Source organism: Colias croceus, chromosome 14 (genome assembly GCF_905220415.1).
Source record: "Colias croceus chromosome 14, ilColCroc2.1".
Classification (NCBI taxonomy): Eukaryota; Metazoa; Arthropoda; class Insecta; order Lepidoptera; family Pieridae; genus Colias; species Colias croceus.
In genome coordinates, this window is record NC_059550.1 from 8,363,010 (window position 1) to 8,390,856 (window position 27,847).

Consider the following 27,847-nt stretch of genomic DNA (forward strand, 5'->3'; position numbering starts at 1 on the left):
AAACATTGGTTCAAAATTCGAAAATCGAAAACCGATCGACATTCGAAAACTATCGACGATTAATTAGTTACAATCTCAATAAAAAAAATTGATTAACTAAAATAATTTGTTTATTTCGTCTTAACTGAATATTTTGTTTATTGTTATGTACACAAGAATAATTTTGTAATACTTATATAAATGGCGAAAAGTGCAACTTTGGAAGTATATGATAGTTGTTGTCGAACATGTTTACGTAAAAAATCTGATGTTATGATAAATATGCTCAATTTGGATAATTCAATTAATATTGTGAATTTATTGAACTCTTGTACAACTTTAAATGTATGTAACGTGTTTGATTTCTTGCTCTTGAATAAACTTAATCCTAGTCTATATATTATATGATATTATCTTGATCTAGTTGTTTGGCCTACGTTCTAAAATTATGATTTATAAAATTTTTCAGATCAAAGAAGACGATGCCTTACCAAAAAATATATGTGAACAATGTTACAATTGCCTTATCTCATTTAACGAGTTCAGAAAGTTAGCAGTAAATGTTGACATACAGCTAAAAGACATTTACAAAAATGAAATAACAACCAACCATGAAGAGTACACACAAAATAATATTAAAATTAAAAGTGAAGAATTTGTGGAGACTGAGTTAACAATAACATTTAAAACAGAGCCAAAACAAGAAGACGATGATAGGTTTAGTGACACTTTAAGTGAAACAAATGTTAATGAATGTGAGTTCTGTAAGAAGAAGTTCAAAAATGAATCAAAATTAAAACAGCATAGATTGTATCATTATAAAAAACTCAACAAGCTAGATAAAACAAAAGCCAACAATGAAAACCTTAATGACTTGCTTGCCAATAAATCTAAAGAAGATGAAAAATTTACTTGCGAATTATGTTCCATAACATTCAAGTCCATAAATTCTCTATCTGCCCACAAAAGAAAACACATACAAAAGGATAGAGTTCTCTCTTGTTCGGTCTGTAGCAAAGTGTTCAAGAAACTCAGTCATTTGAAACGTCACGAACTCACGCATGTTTCAAAACACCCTTACAAATGTTCTATATGTTCTAAGACATTTGCTTTAGAGAATAGGTTCTTGGAACATATGAATCACCATAAAGGGATAAAGGCACATGTATGTTTGTTATGTCAGAAGGCCTTTGCCCATTTGTCAACGCTTAAAGCTCATATGGGTATACATACAAATAAGCGGCCATATCTTTGCCCCACTTGTGGGAAAAGCTTTCATTCGAGTACGAATTTAAATCAGCATGTAAAGAGACATGCTGGGTTGAAGTCATTTCCTTGTACTATGTGTCCTAAACAGTTTGTTAGTAAAGGTATGTTTGTTATATATCAATGTAATGTAATTTTTTTTTCTGAAATATTACCTATACCTACATAATATTATGGTCAAGTATTGTTTCTAAAAAATTAATTACAACGGACAATTTACAAATATAATTGTGTTTGTAGTTGTGTACTTAATTAATATTTTACAAGTACAAATTAAAAACACTCATATTAAAAAAAGCCTTATTTATTTATGAAAACTTCACAGCTTACAATATGATTGATTTAATCTTATTATGTTTACAATACGTCAATTACGAGATTTAAAATTATTGTTTATTTATTATACAGTAACTAATTAAAGTGTGGTGAGTTGTGCATGTAGGTGATTGCGTGTGTGCGTTTATGTGTGTGTGTGTTCATGCTTAAAATATGTTAAGTATGTTTTATAATATAAATAACAAGTGTAAATTTTACTAATTAATGTTTATAGGAGAGTTAAAGTCGCACATGAGAACACATACAGGGGAGCCAGCGTGTGCCTGCGATCAGTGTGGAGTTACGTTTACAAGTCGCAGTTCTCTGACAAAGCACAGATTGAGACATTTGGGTATCAAACCACACAAATGTGATGTTTGTCCTATGAAGTAAGTGGAACATAGATAAGTTTATATAGATATAGCACTTCCTTTAACCTTTTAACCGCCTACGTCGGATTAATCCGACAAATATTTTCGGGCCAGACCACCGCCAGAGTCGTATATTTTCGACCAAAATATCACTGCTCGTATAATCAGTTTTTTTATTTAATTACGCTGCATTCTATCAAAAATATGTTTAAGTATATTAGGCAAATAGTTAACTAAGTAATCATTTACAGTTTAATACACTTTAGTCTCTTAATTAGAAGTCCTAAAAATAACGTCCAAAGCACAGAACAAATATACTCTAGGGAGAAGAACGACGACTTCGTACAAAAAAAGTAAAGACAGTTTTGCTGCGCGCCATCTAGTGGCACCCCCAGAACAACTAAAGAACGCGATTAGGGCGGGATATTTGAAATATTTTAGAGAAAATTACTCAAAACTGAAATTTTCTTTCTAGTTGTGCAATAGGAATGAATAATTATCTCAAATTAGCATAATATATGACGTAGGTACCTACGTCATATATGCTAATTTGACATAACTTTTCATTTCTATTGCACAACCAGAAAGAAAAATGTAACTTCAAAAACATGACCTACAAACATTAGCAAAAAAAAAAACTCAGGAATTATAATAATTTTCTTTATTTTTTAATTTCATTTGTGTTTTAAAACATCCATTTTTCTCTTTAAAGAAGCTTTCGAAGCTTCTTCTGAGAACTGACGATTTTTTAATATACAGTGCCTCTTTATACAAATATATGATACATTGTGAATAAAATAATTGAGATTTTTTTCCCAATGTGCTGGACAAGCCTTTAAAAACTCATGATCAACTGATTCTATAATTTTTTCTTTTACTCTTTTAAGTACTTGCTTTTCGTGTCCTATATCTTCAAACATTCTGTTTGCCACCAAAGCACAGGATTCCACATAATTTATTATATTTTTATGGGGATAATTCAAGCTCTGCTTTTCGGAGTATTCTTTAAATTGAATAAATAAATGTTCAACTGACCCTTTTTCCTTAGAAATTAAAATATTATGACAGTTTGTGCAGGTACAATCAAGTCTTTTAACTAAAAATCCACTAACATATGCACATGCCTGAGCTTCACCAGTTGATGGTTCAGCAGTACATACATTTTCAAGTTCCTCAGAGAAATCTGAGGAATATGAAAAATTCTGTAAAATTGTATCATTTGTGCATATGTTTGTGGACTTGGTCAATATCTCTTTATAATTATCAATTATACTTTCGCAGTAATCGCTTTCGCAGTTTCCAGTGCTTAGGTGAGCTAGGTTGCTTAACATAGAAGTTTTTAAGGCTGCAACAAATTGTCCAGCAGTGGGATTGTAATTAGCACCACAATTACCCCGAATGCAGCCAAACAGGTTTTCTAATGGGTCCTGCTGTAGTCTGCGGGTGGCAAGGCTTTGAACATTTGAATGTTTAGTTCGGAGTTTATTCCATAAAAGTTCGACTGCATTCAGAGTCCACACCCATCCTTCTTTTGAAGGCGGTGTGCGTGTGCAGCCTAAGAATTTTAAAGTATTAAAAAATAATTTCATTTCCTTAAATAACTGGAGATGTGGTGTGGTTTCTTTTAAATTAGTCGCATATATTTTCCCGCGGCGCAAATCTGAGGAGTCGCTGTTAACAGAATCAAATAGCTTGTCCATTTTTGAAATAACACCTGCAGTTACAGCTGCTTCTGAAGTCAGTACTCCTGAAAATGAAAGTAAAAATGTATTTAAACTCTTTGCTTAACGAATAATAAAAAAAAACCGGCATGGTGCGAGTCGGACTCGCGCACGAAGGAATTCGCACCATTATCTATAAAAACTGCAAAAAAAATCACGTTTGTTGTATGGGAGCCCCGTTAATTTTTGTTTTATTTTAATTTAATTATTTATTCTTAAAGTGAATATGTAACTAAATATTCTGTGAATATTTCAAGCGTCTACCTGTTGCCATTATAACGAAAGTTAAAATAAAACGAGCAAAAAGTCTTAATAATAGGGTCCAGTTTTACCCTTTGGGTATGGAACCCCAAAAAACAGGGTTCTGTTAATAGATTGAAATAATATTATTAAAAAGTAAAAACTATATTATTAATATACCTTCTGAAATTTTCGCCAACATCCCAGCAGCAACCGTATGGCTTAAGATTTGTGCCGCCAATTTAACCTTCATTTTTTGCTTGCTGTTTGGATTGAGGTGTTCTAATTTTAAGCCCGGAGCAAATACAAAATTGGGGTTCTGATTGTCCAGATCATAAAAAGTTTTTATGTGGCTCCATTTTGCAACACCTAAAATAAAGAAGTTCATTTAATTTAAAAAAAAAAATAATGTGTAGGTATTTACTATTTAGCATTTTTAGATCATAATACACACTACTACAAACTAAATGAGAACAAATAATATTAGTTCTTACCTATTCCACTTTTGTTGTTTGATGTAATTTGTGTAGTGCACTGGATATCGTATTTCAGAAATAGATTTCTGAAACACTTAAGAAGATGAGGCGGGTCATACATACTGATAATCTCTATATCATCAATAGTAATGGAGGGTTTTTCACTAGTGGCACCCAAGATGGACAAAGCTCGTCGATTTACTCCATCCATGTCGCAAACCGTTGCCGCTATGCTAAGACCCGCCTCACGACATTCACGTATTATCTAAAAAAATTGACAAATTAACACACATGATTATTTAATTTAATTTGTGGAAACTGATTTGGGTTATGATATTACTTACTTTCAGTACAAATCTAAAATTATTCTTTAACATTATAATTATGTTTCAAATTACTTTTTTCTAAATATTATATGTGTGCAGAATATTTCAGAAAGATAAAAGATAACAGTAAAATGGAGTTCTGTGTTTTATTAGATAGGTAGCTTTAATGTTAGTATTTTGGATTGTTTTGATAACATTACCTCTTTTATCAAGACTGCTAGACGGTCTGCTGTTACATACTCGCTGGATAAGTAGTAAGCCACAGGCTGCTTAATCTTTTTTCTAATGCCAGCTAACATGAACACTAGAGCATGTGTTGCTAATTTTGGTGATCTGCCTTGAAGTCCATGGTCTTGGAATCCTTCTATTGTATCTGTCTTTTGATTATATTTTATATTTTTTTTAATTGACATCTCATCAAACATGATGATGTATTCATTGTCAGATGCACATTGAAGTTCTGCTGTTCTTTTTAACACAGAGAAAATACATTTATTGACTCCCACTTCGAGGGAGAATTTGCTCAAAAGACATTTTAAGGTAGATGGAGCTGGTAGACAAAACAATCTTCTCATCAGTCTATAGCAAGTTGGTGATCTTTTATATAGTCTCAGTGCTGTTATTTTTTCTTCTGTTGTCCATCTCCTTCCTTTGGTTTTTTTTTTATGTTTTTTATCTGTGCTTGCAGCAACAAGGCAAATGTAGGAGTCAATTTTTTCATTAACTTATCAACTGACTCGTTTTTATTTAATTCTTTTAGAATATCCTTATTTTTCAATTTTTTTATTCTATTTCGCAATTGGCAAATATGTTTGAAATGTTTTCTGCATTTTGCCAACAGATATTTTTCTTTTGGGGTTTTAGTTTGCCTTTCACTACACACACTTCCTAGCACTTTATTTTCTTCAAACGAAGCATGCAACCCATGCGAAGTCCCAGGTAGAGGTTCAAGTATTGGTTTTTTATAGGTTGGTACTGGTTTTGGTTCAGAATAGCAGTTGGTCACATCTTTCAAAACTTGCACCTGACAATATGAGGGACCTGGTTGAGGTTCAGCCTGAAATTTAAGTAAAAAAACTTTGTAGTAGTAATAATCATAATCTACTACTACAACAATAATTGTAAAATCTAACATACAATCTCAAAATCCCTTAAACACTATATAACCTTTGTTTTTCTATAGGCTTTGCATGCGGTTCCAGCTGGGCTGGCTTATCTAATACAGAAAACTTATTGTGTATCACTCGGGAACTGTTTATTTTCCTGAGATAAAGACTAACTTATATTTTAAGCAGATTATGCTCTTTCTGAGTGACAGGTTTAATCCAAATTCGCTTAGCCGTTTAAGATTCGTTAAGTAATAAGCTTTCAAACATCTTCATGAATTTTCACATTTATAATATTAGTAGTGTATCCCATAGAGCTCTGAACCAACATTTATTGTTTTACATACTGCAAACATTTTAATATGAAACTACTGACTACATCTATAAACTTAATATTTTGTGACAATTTTAAAAGATTATATTTGTTATATTATGTGTACTAAATAAATAACTGAGTTACCTCTTTGATGTCACTAGGTACTGCAAATCTGTGAAGCTTCTTTGAAGTTTCCGGGTAATCACTAAATGATGTCTTTGGAAAATGTCTATTGCAGAGCATTTTATGTTCTGTATGAAGTTTATTCTGGAATTCTGGTGACCAGTATTGTTTATCAGGAAAGCAGTACTTTGCCCATAATTCACAGCTGAAACAAAATTATAACTACATCAAAATAAACTGACTATAGGATGGTTGATTGTGAACCAGAATCAATTTAAATGTTATTAAACTACTATATTATATTAAGTATTCGAACCGAAGCCCTGATACAATTCATACAATATTCAACATGTAGGTAATTCATCATAAATTATATGAATACATACCGTAATGTGTTCGTTTTTCCGGGTTTAGGAAAGCGAAACAATGTAGTTAGTGAGTCCTCAGCCGGTGAACGTCCACACTTATAACATCGTCGTCGACTTTCGGCGTTTATTACCGACGACATGGTCACGTTCTAAGAGTCACTTTCACTTTCTCGAAATATGTACACAAACAGTCAAACAGAGTCACTTTCTCAAAAAACAGAAACAGAGTCAATTTCTCAAAAAACACATGGGTAGGTAGGTACAGTCACTATCTCAAAACGCATAAACTGAGTCAATATCTCGCAACACACAATTCAGAGTCACTTTCTCAAGATATTTGGATCGCACTGAGTCGAAACAAACAAAAAAAACTTACAACAAAACAGTTTAACGTAGTGTTTAAAATCTCTTTGCTTGCAGTTTGCACAACGCTACGGCAAAACAAACAACTCCTCCATCTTGTTTGGTCATAGCCAGACGTCAGTACGTCATCAGTCAGAAATGACATTAGCTTGACATTAGTGGTATGAAAAATGTTTTTTTTTAGTCTGGCATACTACGTCTATCCGTTTTTTTTTAACTATCGCCACACTTGAAATAGCCCTTGTAGGTATGTCGCTGTTTCGACGTATAGAGTTGACACCCCCTGGTCCAAAGTTAGATGAATTACTAACATTATTTTTAAAAAATTGTATTGATGTGCAACGCCCATGACGACAAAATCCGACATGAGAGACGTGACATATGCCAAGATTTTTCGATACAAAAATAAACATAAATCAAAATATTTCTCGTTATACTGACTAATTAACTTTAAAACAAATACAGCAATTGTTAATAAAACATTTGTTTACAAATATTTGTGAGTATTTCATTTAATTCCTTTAAAATTAAGTAAATTTACATATGAAATGTCAGCGATTCAATTGATGGTTCCCATCCCTAGCCTACATGTTCCGAAACTTACTTTGTTAGTACGCCCAGCGCTACGGTCGGATAAAGACGACCGCTTCTTACGTCATATACGAGTGCCGACTTCTGGAATTTTCCATCAGTGTTGTGCTTGTGCATGAAGTTTTACGTTCGTATGTCGATAAATGTACATGATAGAAATGTATCATGACGAATACTGAAGAGTTAATACGAATTCTAGAAGGCGATGAAAATAATTAATAAATCGTTCAAATTTTTAAACACTTTTTGTTTTACTGACTTGCGAAAAATGTCGAATAATTTCGTAAGGTAACTAAGTAGTATTCAAGTAGGTAGGTACCTATATCTCCACCAAGCTAAGTTTACACCTCGCTGGAATGCGGTATGTACCCGTAAAATATGTATAATGTTAAAAACAACAAATGCAAAGTAAAATCTAACAAACATTTGTTTACTTTTTTAAAGTCATAGTGGATCCTTTTTTACAGCCCGTACCTACCTAAGCCTCAGTGTGACGTAAACGACGCGAGGTGCAAACTTAGCTTGGTGAGATGTAGTTCGCTCGCAAATGCAAATGTCGTTATTAAAACGAAATATCAATTCGGCCTTTATATTTCTGTTTGCTTTTTTTCACAGTTGATTTTGTGGTAATTTTGAGATTAAAACCCGTTAAAATACAAAAATGGTGTAGCCTAAATATGAATTTACAAGAAGAAACAATCCGAATTAATACAGCTTGTAAAAGTAAATACGTATTTATCAGTGCTATATTTCGAAATCTTGTTTTGTTATGGACGCCGAAGGCTATTTAATGTACCTAAATTATTTATAATGCTTGATATTTGTATTATACATATATTCAATAATTATTTTAAACCAGAATTTACAATACTTGTATGTAGGTATACCTACTACTTAAATTATTTTTAAAACGATAAATTAAATTATATAAATTAAAAAACACAAAACATGCAAAAATAAATTAAAATTATTATTATACGAGCATAGAACCTCTACCTTTTTGTTTTAGGAAGAAAAAGAAAATAGTTTGACAGGCTTAGTGCTTGACAAAGTGGAGACGCCACGTATCGATAAAAATACAATAATTATAATAACTATCTTTTTCTTCCCTAATATTTACGTAATTATGCACATAAATTTAAACAAGATTTTTGTAAGGTTTCCATTTTTTTAGATTTTCGTGCTCTTCTAGATTGCGTAAAAAATAGATGCGATCTTTAAACAGACTGGACTCCTAATATAGGTACTATTTGTAGCTATCATTTTGGTAGAAAATATGTCAACATAATTTAAAACTCATACTGCCATATCTATAGAAATTAAAAAATAGTCTCTTTTTAACTTGTAGTCAGATACGGTATTTACAAATATATTTATTGAAAGGGCTACAAACTGAAACAATCGATATTTATTTAATGTGAAATGACATCACTTTAAACTTTTTTCCATACTATGTATCTTTGTCATTCAAAATCTGTGGATGTGTCACCCGCTACTATCGATCCCCCTCAATACCCTCGAAAACACGCTTGATGGGGGGGAGCCATTTCGAACATTTTGTATGAAGTTTCCTTACTGTATGTATCTGTATATTGTGCCCGTAACTACTGGTCCGATTTGACAACTATCCCACTAGCTGCACCTCGCGGTTTCACCCGCGTAGCTCCGCTCCTGTTGGTCTTACCGTAATGACATAATATATAGGCTTCCTCGATAAATGGGCTATCTAACACTGAAATAATTTTTCAAATCGGACCAGTAGTTCTTGATTTCTAGTTCCTGATTATCGCATTCAAACAAACAAACAAATTCTTCAGCTTTATAATATTAGTAAGATTGCAGATTCACACAATTAAAAATTCAAATCCAGTCATCTAAATTGGAGTCTTATTCCATTACAATAAAGCATATTATCCTTTCCAGGTTCACAAGCAAAGAACACCTCACACGTCATTACCGTATACACACGGGCGAGAAACCGTACCTATGTGATATTTGTAATAAGGCATACTCACAGAGCAACGATCTTGAGAAACATAAACGAATGCACCTTGGAGAGAAGTTGTATAAGTGAGATTATTGTTTACTTTATTATATATATATTTAGATATGAATAAATCATTAGCATACAATATAAATAACTCACAATCACCTATTAAAATGTCAAAAATATCCAAAGAGGCGTTTCGAAAACATTCATTGAAATTAACACCTTATTTCATGGTAGTAATGTTCAGAGTCTTGTATCACGGTCACTAGGAAACTCTGCTTAATACACGCGTAGGCAGAGTTTCGCTTTGGACAATTTCTGAACATGAATTGAGTATAGTCGTTAGGATAGGCTATTCAATTCATGTAATATACTTTCATCCATGGAACAGGACTTCAGGGGGCCATTAAACTTGGGGCGGCCGTACACGGACCGCTTCAAGCAGTTGGCACCGAAGGCTTGAAGCCGCGACCGCGCGGTGAACTACATTCATTCACTGCCGTACACGGACTGCTCGAGCAGTCGCTGCCGCTTCAAGCCGTCAATTGCGCGGTTTGTAGCGACAGCTCGAGCAGTCAACGACGGACCGCTCGAGCAGTCCGTGTACGACCGATAGCCGTTAACAGCTTGAGTTGCCCGTGTACGGCTGCTCTTAGTTTTTACTAAGGGCGGCCGTACACGGACCGCTTCAAGCAGTTGAGACCGACCGCTTGAAGCCGCGACCGCGCGGTGGACTATAGGCATTCATTCACCGCCGTACACGTGACGGCTCGAGCCGTCGCGACCGCTTCAAGCCGTCAACTGCATGACGAAATTCCACCGTGCCGTTGACGGCTCGCGAGCGGTCGTGAGGCATACACTGACTGCTCGAGCCGTTGACTGCGCTAGAGCCGTCGACGGCTGCCTCCCCCCCTGAAAATCAATGACTTGACTAGTCAAAAAAATCAACCGCTCGAGCGGTTGGTAGCGACGGCTCGAGCGGTCAACAACCGACGGCTCGAGCAGTTGACGCCGACCGCTCGAGCGGTTAGTGTACGTACGAGCGTACGAGCGTTAGTAGTTAGCGTGATTGAGTAACAGACAGACAGAGTTACTTTCGCATTTATAATATTAGTATGGATTTATTTTTCTTATTTTACAGGTGCTCACAATGTTCAGAAAGTTTTCGGCTGAAGACAGAACTACGGCATCATATACCCCAACATTATATTTCACCACAGTTTAAAATAATCGAAACTGTACCTAAAGATATCAATTCTGATGCACAAAATGATACTAAAAAGGATTTGGAAACTTAATGAACCTATATTGAAGATTTTTAACGGAAATAAAACATGTTTTGTGAATTAATCTCTGCTTATCTTGGCAGTTTTGTAAGTTTTCACAATATTTTCTGTTGTAACAATTTTGCAAATACAGTCGGAAATATCCGTCATTGTTATAAAAATTAATTAAAATGTATTCCCCCATGCTTAAGTTAAATAAGTGATGATTATGGTGATGGTGATTATCTTTTGTTTATAATATAAACCAAACACATGACCCTTAAAATCAGAAAAAACCTTAAAAAACACCACACTTAATATAATGTGTCAAGGAACTTTTCTCAATTTTATTTTTAAGACTTATTTATAAATAAAGCACTACTTAATTAATCATTTCTTTTATTTTTATTGGTAATTAAAAAAATGATACGGATTGCATTTTATTTTATTTTTATTTTTTTATTTTATTGTGATAATTGAGATGAGATTGTGATTGAGATCAACAACCAATACTTTATTATAATTGCATTTTACGGAATGTAATTGTGCGAACAAAAAGGAATTTGTTTAGCTAATATACAATGTAAGTATAAAATACATACCTATGTATTTTTATTAGCAAGCATTAGCCTTTTTTTTTAACAAAATATAGGAATTTCTTGCATTTAAAATGTGCTAAATACAATCCAAAACCGCGTGTGTTATTTGCCAAAGATTTTGTCTTTTTAACATGAATCTGAAATAATATTTTTATAGTTGTTACGTCTTCCGCATTCTATTTACAATTTAAAAGGTTATGAATACATATTTACATGTTACTATTGAATGTGTAGACGTCAGGCTCCGAGATTGATTTAAAAGAACACGAAGGTCTCCACAAAATCACTTGGTATTACAATTATGACCACTAATAAAAATAAATATCACAAATAAGTTATAGTAAGCTCGTGAGAGATGTGCACTGGGCAACGGTCGGCGAACGAATGACCCGAGTCGTTTTTTTTTTTTTTTTTGTAAGGTGTTTCTCAATGTTAGCCAGAAGGGCTTCTACATTTTAACGCGGACGCGGGGGTGAACTGAAGGTTCACCCTGGTAGCGACATGCACAAGGGCGTCCCCCCTTGACGGGGACCACGAACCTCGGCTTGAGCTGTCGCTTGAGTGGAGGAGGCCAGAAGGGCCCTAATCGGACGGGGACCCGAGTCGTGCGCGCGCGCTGCTTTTTATCGGTTCGCCGTTCGTTATTTTTTAAAGCTTCGACGGTGGCGCCGTCACGGCCATTCTGACATAGGTACGCTCGTCCTCGAGCGACTTCTGCCCCCCTAGCCAATTGGCTTTCTGTTAGCGTAGCGTTCAATAGAATAGACTACGAATGTATGAGATTGACGTAAGCTGTAGATAAATCTACAGCTTATCTACAGCTTACGTCAATCTCATTCATTCGTAGTCTATTCTATTGAACGCTACGCTAACAGAAAGCCACTTGGCTAGGGGGGCTGAGCACCTGGGAACAAGACAAATAAAACAATGTGCTGGTACGGCAAGCCCTTCAGCAACCGTGCTAGTCCGGAAATCTTTTTTTTTTGTTTCCCTGTAGCGTGCTAGACCGGAAATCTTTTTTTTTTGTTTCCCTGTAGCGTGCTAGACCGGATTTGCAATCCATATAGCCAAAATGCTAGACCGGACTTGCAATCCCTATAGCCGAGTTATTGGACCGGACTCCCTTCAATAACTCGCTCTCTCTTTTTATTTTTTTTGCACCATTCTTTTTGCACCATTTATTTGCATCATTTTTTTTGCATCATTTTTTTGCATCATTTTTTTTGCATCATTTTTTTGCATCATTTTTTTTATGGATTATTTTTTTTCCTTCTTTTCTTGCTTTTTTTTTACACAACAATATAAAATCCAAACTCACGACTCTCTCCACTCTCCACTCCTCGGCCATACTGACAATCGTACGTCCTCGTACCTACGTCCCTTCTCGTATTACAGCACTACGGTATTTCATCCCGGGATTAGACAACTATACCGCTCGGCTATACTGACCTTACAGAACACCAACAACATCCACATGACATAGACACGACGCTTGCTCACCACAAATGAAGGCTCAACTACCCCGGACTGCAGCCCAGATAGCACACACAAATCCTGCAATAAACTACATTACCGTTACAATAATCCACGTTACAAACTTTTACTTTACACAAGTTATCTCCGATACAGTCATTCAAGGCTGGCGTCCACTAGGCGAATCGGGCCGGGCCGCATCGCAACGCAAAAATACGCCAGCCTATGTTTTGTATGAAACATCGTCCATTAGCGACGGATCGGGTCGGGGCGGGCCGCAACGCATTGGCGGATATCGCTTCGCAGACGGATTTCTGCCGGCGCGCGGTGCGCTGCGGCCCGCCCCGACCCGTCTAGTGGACGCAGGCAGGCGGATGTGAGCGGCGAGCGCACGTGCCGTGCTAAAAAATAAACGAAAATGAAATGCAATGAAAAAGCATTTGAATGCCATAAAACCAAAAATATCAATTTCAACACGTAAGTTAGTTAATTAAATAAATTCATAGTCATTGTATATTTTCAGAAATGCCCAGTTTTTGGACATGTTTATCAACAAACTCATGTACAAAAACTAACCTTTTGCACTTATTATTACAGCATACATAGTAGCCTTGGAATAACTTCGTATTAACAGTGGCGATACCAAGTTAGGGCGTATTCAGAAAGAAAGCTTGAAACTTATAAGCGCTTATAAGCGCTTATCGGCGCTTGTCAGCGCTGGTAACCTGCGCAGGAAAATATATGAACATGCGCCTATAAGCGCTGTTCGGCGCCGACAAGTTCCGACAAGCTTCAACAATGCTGGTGGCTGCCATATAAAATTTGTTTTGGTCTGCTTCAACCTGCTTCCTTTGTGTAGAACGAACCAGCATTGACAAGCGCCGATAAGCGCTTACAAGTTTCAAGCTTTCTTTCTGAATACGCCCTTAGGTCTGAAAGTGATAAAACACAACAACTGGGCAATATTTTCTTGTTACACGTCAAATGTTCATACCGAAATCTCCAGTGTATTAGATGTAAGCAGATGTAAGCTTCTTGGTCAAATATGACAAAAAAAAATATTTTATCGAAGAGTAAAAATGTGAAAGATCTAATATAATGAAATATCTGGAATTAAAATATTATTTATTATTATTTATTTATATAATTAAACACAGAACAGTAAAAACAAATGTTCTGTGTAATTAAACCTTGGATTTCTTTTCTTGACTTACCTATACCCACACTATACCTTACTAATTACCATGAATATAATATTATTTTATGTGAATTCTATAACGAACTTTTTTTCTCCACTGTATCCGCACTATAGCAAATGGCAATGTCACTTTTGACAATGGCATTTGTTGTAGAGGAGAGAGGAGAGGTTCAAAACTCGAAACATGCTCGAAAACTATCCAAGAAGCTTATATCCTCTAATACACTGGAGATTGCACTATGACCATTAACTTGAAACAAGAAACTATGACATTCAATGACGTCAGTCATGTTATTTGTCTCTTTCTGTTGAGTGACCACGCTGGTTTGTAAATTCAGGATTTTTCAAAATAGAAAAAACTAAAAATCATGGTCTATAAATAATAACGACATATATTTTTAACAGTATTTATATTATAATATTATGGTCATACTTTATAGGTAGGTACATACAATTTTAATTGGTATAGAATGATAGTTATAAATAACTTTTGGCTACAAAGCTTGGATATGAACCGATATATAGCATTAACATCCTTTGAAAATAGAGGAAAGTTGTGTTTTGCATCAGATGCTGTTTACCAAATTGTTAGCTACTCAGATCTTTTTAAACGCGTTGCTTCGACGGGTCAATTTCAAGCCAGAATCATCAAAGAAAAACTGTTTATAGCAGCCTTGCACAAATTTCAGCTAACTTTACAAAGTTTATTTTTCAAAAGGTATTTTTTTCTGGGTCGTAATCCTCAGTAACCTTGATGGGCACATATATTTCTTTTTATTTTACTTTTTGGAAAGCTGAAATACCTAAAACAAAAAATATGAGGTAAGTTAAAAAAGTATAAATTTCAATGTAAAAATGAACAATCTTATAACTACATGTGAGTGCAATACCGATGTCGAGTGTTGTTTCATTACTAGTAAAAATCTTGAAAATGGTGTTCTAAATTTCATCATAATATTGTTATTACAGTGCGACACAAAAGAGATGACAAAAAATGAGGGCGCCACCGTCGCTCATATAGCAACACTGATACTGCGACGCAAGCAATCTTGATACTATAGAATAAAAATCAAAAAAATAAAAAGTAATAAATACCGCGATTTAAAGTTGTTTCATTCATCATCGTGTAAATTTAAGACAAAAATACATTAGTATTTTAAATGACCTACCTAGGTCAAATTTTACTTAAATGTATTTGGAATTAGTTTATAGAAATCGGTCAAGCCATTTAGACTGCAGAGGCGCACATAGAATCAAACATACGAACAAACAAACATACATACATACAGCTCAAACCTAAGGCTCAAACACATTACGCTCCTTCTGGGTCCGTCAGGTAAAAAAAACAAGGTGATTTGAAAACTACATATTTTTATTCATTTTTTGTAGATATTCTCCTTCATTTTTACTCCCTTGCTCCACTATCCTGCGTACTGTGCTTTCAGAAACCCCTATAACAAACGAATTAAGATGAATAAAATCAAATAGTACATTTAACATATTTATTTAGTAGCTTAAAACTATTTTTTTTATGTCGGAGGCCAAGACTCACTTTGGATCCCTGCGTCCACTCTAGTAAGTAGCAAGTAAGGATTCATAGATAGCTGTATGAAAGTAGTTATCACTATACTATTTAAGGCTGGTTGGATTGGATATAACTTCTTGACTCAAATTGTGCTGGTCGCACTATAAAAACTAGTTTTTGTTTACATACAAATAACCTCAAATTAAATTTCAAAAACGTAATAATCGCCATAGATACGTACATTAAACACTCGTCACTAATGGAATATTCTATTTTACGTAGTACTGAGCAAAAATAAATAGAATCTCACCGGTATAATCTGCTGTACGTCTGTAAACGTTTTCCAAATATTTTTCTCGTTTTTCAGCTTGAAATTATGAGAAACACCGAATGAAAACTTTATATATGGCATCACGGACACCGCTACGTTTAACCTTTTTCATGATTTCTCCTTTTTTGAGTAAATTTCTTGTTTAAAATAACAATTTTATCTCAACTTCACCAAATAAACAACAAATTTTTATTCAACTTGACAGCTGCATTGATAATTCAGGGTTGCCAGATAATGAAAAAAAATTAGTTCCAAATTAATTAATTTCATCTCTTTTATGTCGCACTGTACAATATATTCTCTTCACTATCCATAAAAACTCGTCATCATGGTTACCTTACTTGTTAATTTTGTTTATTGAAAACTTGTTGAAAAATGATAAAGTATTAGGAAAATAACAAATTTAACATGAATGCTTTCTAAAATGATGCAAAATTTTACAATTTTTGCCATTGAAATGATTCTAAACAGGTAAATGCAGGAGTATTGAGGAATATTGTAAATAACGTAAATATACACTTGCCTGTGAAATTCTATGCCAGAATTTGGTGTCCAAACACTTCTGCAATTTTGCACAATACAATGCATTCTTTATATTCGGAAAATATTCATTAAATAAGCAACAATATTAACTTAAATATTCGAAGCGACGCAATTTTTTTGACACACATGCCATATTGACAAAGTGAGAGTTGCTACAATTTTATTATGGTGACTACCCATAATCAGGGAGTATCGCTTTTTAATAATTGGTTCAGATACTTAGTTTATTTAGCATAAATAATAATTGTCTCATCCAACAATGCTTCTGAATGACGTTGTTGGCAATTTATCAACAAACTCATGTACAAAAACTAACCTTTTGCACAGAATATTACAGCATACATAGTAGCCTTGGGAAAACTTCGTATTAACAGTGGCAATACCAAGTTAGGTGTGAAAGTGATAAAAAACATGAACTGGGCAATATTTTCTTGTTACACGTCAATGTTCATACCGAAATCTCCAGTGTATTAGATATAAGCACTGATATAAGCTTCTTGAAACTATCGACTGACTGTCGACATCAATAAAATAATTTGATTTATTTTTGTTTATTGTTATGTACACAAAAAAAAAAATGTAATAATATTATATAAATGGCGAAAAGTGCAACTTTGGAAGTATATGATAGTTGTTGTCGAACATGTTTATGTAAAAAATCTGATGTTATGATAAATATGCTCAATTTAGATAATTCAATTAATATTGTGAATTTATTGAACTCTTGTACAACTTTAAATGTATGTAACGTGTTTGATTGATGAACTCTTGTATAAAGTTAATCCTAGTCTATATATTATCTTGATGCTTGTTTTGCCTACATTCTAAAATTATGAAATAAACGATTTTTCAGATCAAAGAAGACGATGCCTTACCAAAAAATATATGTGAACAATGTTACAATTGCCTTATCTCATTTAACGAGTTCAGAAAGTTAGCAGTAAATGTTGACATACAGCTAAAAGACATTTACAAAAATGAAATAACAACCAACCATGAAGAGTGTATACAAAATGATATTGAAATTAAAATTGAAGAAGAATTTGTGGACACTAAGTTGAACATAAAATTTAAAACAGAACCAAAACAAGAAGACGATGATAGATTTAGTGACACTTTAAGCAAAACAGATGTTAATGAATGTGAGTTCTGTAAGAAGAAGTTCAAAAATGAATCGAAATTAAAACAGCACAGATTGTATCATTATAAAAAACTTAACAAGCTAGATAAAACAAAAGCTAACAATGAAAACCTGAATGACTTGCTTGCCAATAAATCTAAAGAAGATGAAAAATTTACTTGCGAATTATGTTCCGTAACATTCAAGTCCATAAATTCTCTATCTGCCCACAAAAGAAAACACATACAAAAGGATAGAGTACTATCTTGTTCGGTTTGTAGCAAAGTGTTCAAGAAACTCAGTCCTTTGAAACAACACGAACTTTCGCATGTTTCAAAGCATCCTTACAAATGTTCTATATGTTCTAAGACATTTGCTTTAGAGAATAGGTTCTTGGAACATATGAATCACCATAAAGGGATAAAGGCACATGTATGTTTGTTATGTCAGAAGGCCTTTGCCCATTTGGCAACGCTTAAGGCTCATATGGGTATACATACAAATAAGTCATATCTTTGCCCCACTTGTGGGAAAAGCTTTCATTCGAGTACGAATTTAAATCAGCATGTAAAGAGGCACGCTGGGTTGAAGTCATTTCCTTGTACTATGTGTCCTAAACAGTTTGCTAGTAAAGGTATGTTTGTTATATATTAATGTAATGTAATTTTTTTTCTGAAATATTACCTACTAGCTTTCCGCCTGCGGCTTCGCCCGCGTTTTAAAGAAAAACCCGCATAGTTCCCGTTCCCGTGGGATTTCTAGGATAAAACCTAGCCTATGTTACTCGTGGATAATGTAGCTTTCGAACGGTGAAAGAATTTTTAAAATCGGTCCATCATCGATCGGTTCATCGGTTTATGAGCCTATTCATTACAATCAAACAAACAAACAAAGTTTTCCTCTTTATAATATTAGTGTAGATGTAGATATAGACATAATATTATGATCAAGTATTGTTTTTTAAAACTTAATTGCAATGGACAATTTACAAATAGGTATAATTTGATGTTTGTTGTGTACTTAAATAATCTTTTAATCATGTTAAATAACACTAGGAAATTTATTCACCTAGAAAAAATATAATAAACAAGTACAAATTAAGAACACTCATATTAATTGATTTAATCTAATTATGTTCACAATACGTCAATTACGAGATTTACAATTATTGTTTATATATTAAACAGTCTAATTAAAGAGTGGTGAGTTGTGTGTGTAGGTGATTGTGTGTGTGTGTTCTTGCTTAAAATGTGTTAAGAGCGCTTATTCAATTTAACGCAAGTCAAAATCTCCGCGATCTATTACGATAGATCGCGGCTTGCGCTATCCTTTTACTATGAACAGCATAGGTCCACAGGAGAGCGCCGAGCAACATGTCCTCTCTCTGGAAAGGCTCGCTGCCGACTGATTTGAATCGGGTCGCGCGCAGTGTTTTATAGTACTTTTAAAAAAATTGTAGAAAAATAATAGAGGTACCTTAGTTGATTTTTTAAATTTTATCTTATAAGTAAGACATTCTTTTATTGCAATATGTATAAATTATATTCAATTAAGTCAAATATCTTGGTGAAAATAATCATTTTGTCGACTATAATTTCTAAAAAAATTCACATTGTTGTGGATTTTAATTTCGTAAGTTAGGAGTCCAAAATAAAAAAATCTTTTAACTAACTATTTTAATAAGGATTTTTGCAGTTAGTTAAAAAAATTGTGTGTTAGATCTGTCAGCAATTTCAGATATTTTTAGCTTCGAAATTGACACTAAAAGTGAAATCAAGTAATCATCGGCTCAGTTATCTTGATGGTATTCACAAATACTGTATTAATTGAAAAAAACTCTTAACTAACTACATAGACAATAAAATTTCCTAACATTATTAGTAATTCATATGTTTGTAAGATAAGTGGTTGTTGGACAATCTGGTTTGAAAAATCACATATTTGAGCCAAACAGCGCACGGACCGCGTACACGGCCTTAAGTAAGTTTGATAATATAAATAAGTGTAAATTTTAATGTTTATAGGAGAGTTAAAGTCGCACATAAGAACACATACAGGGGAGCCAGTATGTGCCTGCGATCAGTGTGGAGTTACGTTTACAAGTCGCAGTTCTTTGACAAAGCACAGATTGAGACATTTGGGTATCAAACCATACAAATGTGATGTTTGTCCTATGAAGTAAGTGGTACATATAGATAAGTTTATATATATAGATAGAACTTCTTTTATTAGAACATATTTTAATTTATGGTGGTAAAAAATATTTATTTATTGGTAATTTTTGTAGATAAATTATTTGAACAGAACTTAACTTAGAAGTTGTGAAAACACTCTTGACAATTTTATTAATAAAACGCAGGAGTTGCAAGATTAGAATAGATAACTTTATGATTTCTTTTACTATGGTAAAATTTCATTGTAGTACAAAACTTGAACACTAGGAGGTGTAAACATAAAGAAAACGAATATTATTTGGATAAAATGAAACGTATTTTATCAATTATTAAACTTTAATTTAAAATTTTCGAACCTATACCATACTTAAGATAAAATACAAATCAAGCCACTCTACTTTGAGTATTATCTTATTGCAATAAAGCATAGTATCCATTATAGGTTCACACAATTTAAATTTTAAATCCAGTCATCTCACTTTGAGTCTTATTCCATTACAATAAAGCATATATTTTAGTGTTGAGTGCATTGAGTGAAGGAAGTTTGGTTAGTGTATGTGAAGCGTCCGAGCCGCTGGTGACGGTGGACGCGTACCACCCGCCGCTGCTGGTCTCGGCGTGGCCGCGCAGCCCGCCCGCTGCCGCTCCTTACTCAGACACAGATGTGAGTACGAATACTTCCTTAGAGTGGAATTTTAATAAAGCCGATTTTGTTTTACTTTATTCTAAAATAGCACAAGTAGATTGGACGGATTTTTATAATTTAGGATTAGATATGAGCTTGAAGTATTTCTATAATGTTTTTAATTCAATTTTCGATTCCTGTGTGCCATTAAAGAAGAAAAATAAAGTATGTATCCGTCTACTCGCCGCCCGATCCCAGTCCCAGGGGCTCTCGGCGCGTGTGGCGATACAAGTCAGCAGATTGGGACGAGATGCGTTCCTTTTTTGCATCTTATCCCTGGCGGCCTGTCTGCTTTTCTTCTGAAGACCCTTCAACCTGTGCGGATGCTGTGACTGATGTGCTGCGGCAGGGAATGGAGTACTTTATTCCATTCTCCGATATAGCCACCTCCAGCAAAGCTCAACCCTGGTTCAGAGCCGATTGCAGACGCGCTGAAGCGCTTAAGCATGAAGCATATCTGGCTTGGGTTGATGCTCGACACCGCAAGGCCAAGGACTTGTCAGAGAAGAAGAAAGCCTTCAACCGGGCCGCCAAGTCCTGCAAAAAGGCTCTACGGAAAGCTCGATTTGACCATGTCAGCCGTATAGGGAACAAACTGGCTTCTTACCCCTCTGGTAGCAAAGCGTTTTGGTCCCTGGCTAAGGCGGTTGAATCGAATTTCTGCCGCCCCTCACTTCCTCCACTGCTGAAACCGGATGGGTCGCTGGCTCACACCGCCGTAGAGAAAGCGAACCTTTTTGCTTCTCTTTTCGCGGAAAATTCTCGTCTTGATCCCGCAAATGCGAAACCTCCCAGTCTACCTGGATGCGAGGTGAACATGCCGGAAATTCGCATCCGTCAGACTGAGGTTCTTAAAACGCTGCGGAATCTTGACGTGAATAAAGCCAGTGGCCCTGATGGAATTCCAGCCATAGTTCTTAAAACCTGTGCACCTGAACTTGCTCCTGTTTTGACGCGCCTCTTTCGCCTCTCGATGACGACTGGAATAGTACCAAAATCTTGGAAACTTGCCAACGTGCAGCCCGTGCCCAAAAAAGGCAGTCGTGCCGACCCCTCCAACTACAGGCCAATTTCAGTCACGTCCATACTCTGTAAGACTATGGAGCGTGTACTGAACAGCCGGCTCCTGGCACACCTAGAAGCGAACGACCTCCTCAGTGACCGACAATACGGGTTCCGCCGAAACCGGTCCACTGGGGATCTTCTAGCGTACGCCACCTACATCTGGAGCGAGGCCATCGAGAATCATGGTGAAGCACTTGCTGTCTCCCTTGATATCTCGAAGGCCTTCGATAGGGTCTGGCATGATAGTCTTATTGGTAAGCTTCCATCCTACGGTCTGCCTGCTGGTCTCTGCGCCTGGATCTCAGATTTCCTGAGAGACCGGTCGATTCGAGTAGTCGTCGACGGCTGCTCGTCCGACCAATTGGCTATTAATGCCGGGGTCCCTCAGGGATCAGTTCTCTCCGCAACACTCTTCCTGCTACACATTAACGATCTGCTGAGACCCGGTATCTATGGGTACGCAGACGATAGCACTGTTGTGGAGAGATATGCATCTAGCGCGCGAGCCAGTGCAGCACAAATCCAGTCGCTACGGGAGGCGATGGTCGAACGCATGAACTTGTCCTTACAGGCTGTCTCCGAGTGGGGTGAGGCCAATCTGGTCAAGTTCAATGCGTCCAAGACCCAGGCGTGTCTATTCTCCGCAAAACGGAGTCCATTCAACCTGACTCCGTCCTTCCAAGGTGTATCCGTGCCGATAACTGACCGCCTCGAGCTTCTTGGAATCACCTTAACGCCTACTCTTAATTTTGGTTCATACATTGAATCCAAAGCCCAAGTAGCCTCAAAAAAGCTCGGTATACTGGCGAAGGTGAGGCAGTATTTCAGCCCGGGACAGTTGCTCAATCTCTACCAAGCACAAGTCCGTTCGTGCATGGAATACTGCTCTCACCTCTGGGATGGATCTGCCAAGTACCAGCTGGAGTCGCTTGAGGCGATTGAGAGGCGTGCCAAGAGGCTCATAAACGACGATGTGCTAGTAGGCAAAAACCTCCAGAGCCTCGCTCATCGTCGCAGAGTGGCAAGTCTATCGGTTTTTTACCGGATACACTTTGGAGAGTGCGCTGCGGAATTGCACGACTTAGTTCCGCCATCCCCATTTTACCATCGTTCGTCGAGGCGCACAGATTCTAGGCATCGCCACATGGTTGACGTTCCATGTACCCGGACTAAGCGGTTCGGATCGACATTCTTTATTCGAACCGCTAGGGACTGGAACATGCTTCCTGAATCTGTGTTCCCCGATGACTACAATATGGGGGTCTTCAAGAGGAGAGTGAACAGGTACATTCTAGGGAAGCACGCTCCATCTTAGGCCACATCTCAGCTTACCATCAGGCGAGATCGTGGCCAAGCGCTCCCCTATCGCAGCATAAAAAAAAAAAAAAAAAAAAAAAAAAATGTTCGAGATACATTTATCCTGAATGGTACACAAAAGAAATAATTCGAGACATTAAAATTAAAGCGGCGCATCATAAACGTTTTAAGGCTAGTAAATCGCAAAAAGATTACGAAATATTCAGTAGGTATAGATCTAAGGTAAAATGTGCGATTGAAATGGCGTTAAACAGTTATCGTCGGCGAGTTGAAGCGAATTTAATAGAAGACCCCAAATCTTTTTGGAAGTTTATTAACAATAGTCGGGTAATTAAAAAATCTAAACCTCTGGTTAGCGACAATGGCGAGGTGATGACTGCACAGCAAAGCGTGGATGCATTTTCTGAATATTTTAGGTCGGTTTATATTCAGCAAAAACCAAAGTTAGATGTAAACTTAGCGATAACACAAGCAAATTGTTTAAACGGAGCAGTAAGAGTGCACATCGGAGAATTACAGCTTTGTGAAGTACTGAAGGCGCTTAGTCAACTTAAGCCAAAGACATCTTCAGGTCCAGACCAGATACCGCCATATATATTGAAGGATTGCCGCCTGGTGTTGGCAAAGCCCCTTCTCCATATATACAACTTATGCCTTAAAACAGCTGTTTTCCCAAACTGTTGGAAGATAAGTCGCGTCGTTCCAGTGCCCAAAGGGGGACGTGGTAACAGAGTGGATGAGTATAGGCCTGTTGCAATATTGCCCTCACCAGCGAAGGTTTTTGAATCTGCGGTGCAAAAAAGCATATTGACACAGGTACGATCTCACTTGTCAGATGCTCAACATGGCTTTAGATCAGAACGTAACACTGCTAGCAATCTACTAAGCTATATGGTGGATATTATACCCGTAGTTGACGGCGGCGGACAAGTCGATGCGGCCTACTTTGATTTCAAAAAAGCATTCGACCTGGTCAACAATGATGTGCTGATAAAAAAGTTAGCAGAATTTGGATTCACTCCGCATCTGTTAAACTTTATGGCTAATTATATGACGGATAGGCAGCAATACGTAAGTTATGCTGGACAAGCATCAAAACCGTATTTTACCAGATCTGGTGTAGTTCAGGGCAGCAATTTGGGCCCCTTGGAGTTTATTTTGATGATAAATGATCTTCCAAAGGTAGTTCATTATGCGAAGTGCTTGCTTTTCGCTGATGACCTTAAACTATCATTGCCAATAAAAGATATAAGTGATTGTGAGAAGCTTCAGAGCGATATTGATAGAGTTGTAGACTGGAGTAAAAAGAATTTATTACAGTTCAACACCTCAAAATGTATGATAATTACTTTCTCTAAAAGTACTCAAAACCAAACAAGGTATAATTACCACGTAGATGGGGCACAGATGTCGAGGGTAACTGAAGTTAAAGATCTTGGTGTTAATCTCAGTGCTGACTTAAGTTATAGTAAGCACATAACAAATATTTGTAAGAAAGCTTTTAAAAACTTAGGGTTTATATTGCGGATGTCACGAAATTTTTCGAATATTAGAGCTATTATTAATTTATACAATACTCTAGTAAGAAGCCAGTTGGAATATAATTCCTTTATTTGGGGCCCGCATGAAATTAAATATAATCTCATGCTAGAGCGCATACAAAATAAATTCACTCGTTACCTTTACATGAGATTATATGGGGTTTATCCTTTCTATCCGCTTATGTATCCGACTTTATTCGTTTTGGGCATGGTGGGATATAACGAGCTGAGGGTTAGAAGGGACCTGGCGTTAATCTCGTACCTGTTCAGGATTTTTAGAGGTAGGATACATAATGCGGATATCTTGGGTAAAATGTATTTGTATGTACCAGATGGATACGCGGAGCGCCGGCGCCGGCCTCCGCTGCTGCTGGTGCCGTCCGCTCGCACCAACTTGCTAGGTCAGGCACCTATGACGCGTGCACTTCGTTCACTCAATGAAATAGCAATCAAAACGGATATATTTTGTTGCACTTGGGATGAATTCACGCGAGTAGCTTTATTTGTACTATGCTATAAAAAGTAATGTATGTATTTAGTTTGTATGTTAAATATTTCTAAGTTCGATGTAACCAATTAAATGTAAAACCACTATCGTATTGGGAAACTGTAATGTTAGTGTGTGTTTATAAATAAATAAATAAATAAATAAATAAATAAATATTATTCTTTCCAGGTTCACAAGCAAACAACAGCTCACGCGCCATTACCGTATACACACGGGCGAGAAACCGTACCAATGTGATATTTGTAATAAGGCATACTCACAGAGCAACGATCTTGAGAAACATAAACGAAAGCACCTTGGAGAGAAGTTGTATAAGTAAGATTATTGTTTACTTTATTTTAGATATGAATAAATCATTAGCATACAATATAAATAATATAAACAACTAGACTCACAATAACCTTTTAAAATGTCAAAAATATCCGAAGAGGCGTTTCGAAAACATTCATTGAAATTAACACCTTATTTCATGGTAGTGATGTTCAGAGTCTTGTATTACGGTCACTAGAAAACTCTGCTTAATACGCGCGTAGGCAGAGTTTCGCTTTGGACAATTTCTGAACATGATTATGAGTATAGTCGTTAGGATAGGCTATTCAATTTATGTAATATACTTTCATCCATGGAACAGGACTTCAGGGTGTCATTAAGGGCGGCCGTACACGGACCACTTTAAGCAGTTGACACGCTTGAAGCCGCGACCGCGCGGTGAACTATAGACATTCACTCACTACCGTACACGGACTGCTCGAGCAGTCACGACCGCTTCAAGCCGTTAACTGCGCGGTTTGTAGCGACAGCTCGAGCAGTCAACGACGGACCGCTCGAGCAGTCCGTGTACGTCGCTCAGCCGTTAACTGCTTGAGTTGCCCGTGTACGGCTGCTCTTAGGATTTACTGAATGTGAAATGTGTTCTACTCTCGAAACATAATAAATACTAACTATAAACTGTTTGGTTGTAATAAAAAAGTGTGATGAACATGTTCCAAGAATTTTTTGTATATTTATAAATATTAGTTGTTTAGCTAGTTACAAATTCATCAGTTTGGAACTAGGTGGCGTTGTATTATAATATGTAAGGACTATTTTGTTTAGATACCCGAATGTATGAGACACAAATTTGGTACAGATATAGGTTTTATCCCGGAAATCCAGGAACGGGATCTATATGGGTTCTTTGACTACGCGGACAAAGCTGCGAGCGGAAAGCTAGTATATTCTGACATTTACATGGCAAATGCCACAAGATGATCTCGGAAAAAAAAACCTGTGTTGCCAAAAGTATTTAAATTGTAAACAAACATACAATACTTATACACATTTTTTTCTTTTTCAAACAAGAGTAGATATTTATTATGTACACATATGGCCTCTTATAGTCAATATTTATCCGTCTAAGTGTGATTCACGCTGTACTATTTCACAAATCTACATTATTTCAAACTATTATGTAATAATTTAATATGAAAGTTCGACATTAATGCCGCTCATGAATAATTCATTTTCTTATCATTGCGATCTTTTAGGGAAATGCTTTAATCATGTGACATTTCGTAACAAGAATATTAACTTAATTATAAAATGTAACCATATGCTTACATAGATGATAATAAACATATACCACCGTAATTTTTGCCAACTAGTTATCTTCTTGTGTAGATAAAACTTAACAAATTATATACCTCTGCTAAATCATCTCTCGAGAAACACGAAACACGTTAGCTATGCATTGGTGAAAACAGAAAAAAATCGGCGCAGTAGTCTTGATGTATTCGGCAACAGACAGACAGATACGGCGGTTTTAGGACTTAGTTTTATAATATGTAGAGATCTGCAACTGATTTTATTTACCATCTATTTGGAAAAATGTACATTAGAATAATTAAAGGAATTTTGGCTTCACTCTATGCCGGGTCCAGACTGGTGAAACGTAACATGAAATGTAACATGCAATGAAAGAGAAAATAATTCACCGTCCACATTGCTGCAATGTATCATGAAAGGTAACACACTTTGTAAAAATTTCTCATAGTTTGGACGTCTTGCGCGCGCGATTGTGCATTACACGCGCATGCTACGAGCATACAAGCCGCGCGCGGAGCGATCCGTGATTTGTCGGTTTTTCGACGAACACAAAGGGGCAAGGAACACGAATACGGGAGGTTCATAGTGAATGCGCGTTAGAGCGCGCTATGCGTCCACGCTTGCAGCGAACATGCAATGAAAGGCAGAATGTTACATTGCATGTTACGTTTCACCAGTCTGGACCTGGCATTATGGTACTTAGGGAAGAAATAACCTTTCTGTTAATCCAGACTACCACCCATACTATCCATCTCTGTCCAAATTTGAATTTCTGCCAGTTTACACTAAGTAACTCTACTAAAAAATTTGCTATTTACTGACCGGTTGGCTTGGTTGGTACTGGCCCTGCCTTCCAAGGCAGAGGTCGTGGGTTCGATTCCCACCCGGGGCAAATATTTGTATGATGAACATAATTGTTTGCTCTGTGTCTGGGTGTTAATTATCTGTATAAGTATTTATTTAAAATTATAACGCAAGGGAAAGCTTAGTATGGGATCAGATCGTGCCGTGTGTAAAAATTGTCCTGAATTATTTATTATTTATTTATTTTTCTTATTTTACAGGTGCTCACAATGTTCAGAGAGTTTTCGACTGAAGACGGAACTACGGCATCATATACCCCAACATTATATTTCACCACAGTTTAAAATAATCGAAACTGTACCTAAAGATATCAATTCTGATGCACAAAATGATAGTACTAAAAAGGATTTGGAAACTTAATGAACCTATATATTGAAGATTTTTAACGGAAATAAAACATGTTTTGTGAATTAATATCTGCTTATCTTGGCAGTTTTGCAAGTTTTCACAATATTTTCTGTTGTAACAATTTTGCAAATACAGTCGGAAATATCCGTCATTGTT

General features: G+C 36.0%; 2 protein-coding genes and 2 long non-coding RNA genes across 4 annotated transcripts; 1 reads left to right on the forward strand and 3 right to left on the reverse strand.

Moving 5' to 3' along the window:
- On the forward strand, positions 1–27,838 carry LOC123697590 (zinc finger protein 665-like). Its single transcript, XM_045644132.1, has 11 exons — positions 1–324; positions 449–1,349; positions 1,796–1,949; positions 9,485–9,631; positions 10,693–10,844; positions 13,045–13,264; positions 17,081–17,225; positions 17,339–18,239; positions 19,630–19,783; positions 25,064–25,210; positions 27,544–27,838. Exons 1-11 carry the CDS (start codon positions 181–183, stop codon positions 27,701–27,703), a joined length of 3,225 nt encoding a protein of 1,074 aa, XP_045500088.1. The 5' UTR covers positions 1–180; the 3' UTR covers positions 27,704–27,838.
- On the reverse strand, positions 2,578–5,617 carry LOC123697128. The gene is made up of 4 exons (XM_045643544.1): positions 4,895–5,617; positions 4,387–4,633; positions 4,073–4,261; positions 2,578–3,678 (listed from the first exon to the last, which is right to left on the reverse strand). Exons 1-4 carry the CDS (start codon positions 5,267–5,269, stop codon positions 2,606–2,608), a joined length of 1,884 nt encoding a protein of 627 aa, XP_045499500.1. The 5' UTR covers positions 5,270–5,617; the 3' UTR covers positions 2,578–2,605.
- LOC123697130 lies at positions 5,627–7,057 on the reverse strand. The gene is made up of 3 exons (XR_006752186.1): positions 6,626–7,057; positions 6,261–6,444; positions 5,627–5,751 (listed from the first exon to the last, which is right to left on the reverse strand). It is a non-coding gene; the product is annotated as an uncharacterized LOC123697130 (long non-coding RNA).
- On the reverse strand, positions 15,465–16,231 carry LOC123697129. The gene is made up of 2 exons (XR_006752185.1): positions 15,922–16,231; positions 15,465–15,537 (listed from the first exon to the last, which is right to left on the reverse strand). It is a non-coding gene; the product is annotated as an uncharacterized LOC123697129 (long non-coding RNA).
- Positions 27,839–27,847: the final 9 nt, after the last annotated feature.

Bases quoted from the DNA above. Each gene is read 5' to 3' on its own strand.
- LOC123697128 (XM_045643544.1), bottom strand. From the start codon at position 5,269: ATGAGAAGATTGTTTTGTCTACCAGCTCCATCTACCTTAAAATGTCTT. The intron at 4,262-4,386 runs GTAAGAACTAAT...TCTTTATTTTAG, and splicing joins AAACAACAAAAGTGGAATAG to GTGTTGCAAAATGGAGCCAC. The intron at 3,679-4,072 runs GTATATTAATAA...TTTCATTTTCAG, and splicing joins GTTGGCGAAAATTTCAGAAG to GAGTACTGACTTCAGAAGCA.
- LOC123697590 (XM_045644132.1), top strand. From the start codon at position 181: ATGGCGAAAAGTGCAACTTTGGAAGTATATGATAGTTGTTGTCGAACA. The intron at 1,350-1,795 runs GTATGTTTGTTA...TAATGTTTATAG, and splicing joins TAAACAGTTTGTTAGTAAAG to GAGAGTTAAAGTCGCACATG. The intron at 18,240-19,629 runs GTATGTTTGTTA...TAATGTTTATAG, and splicing joins TAAACAGTTTGCTAGTAAAG to GAGAGTTAAAGTCGCACATA.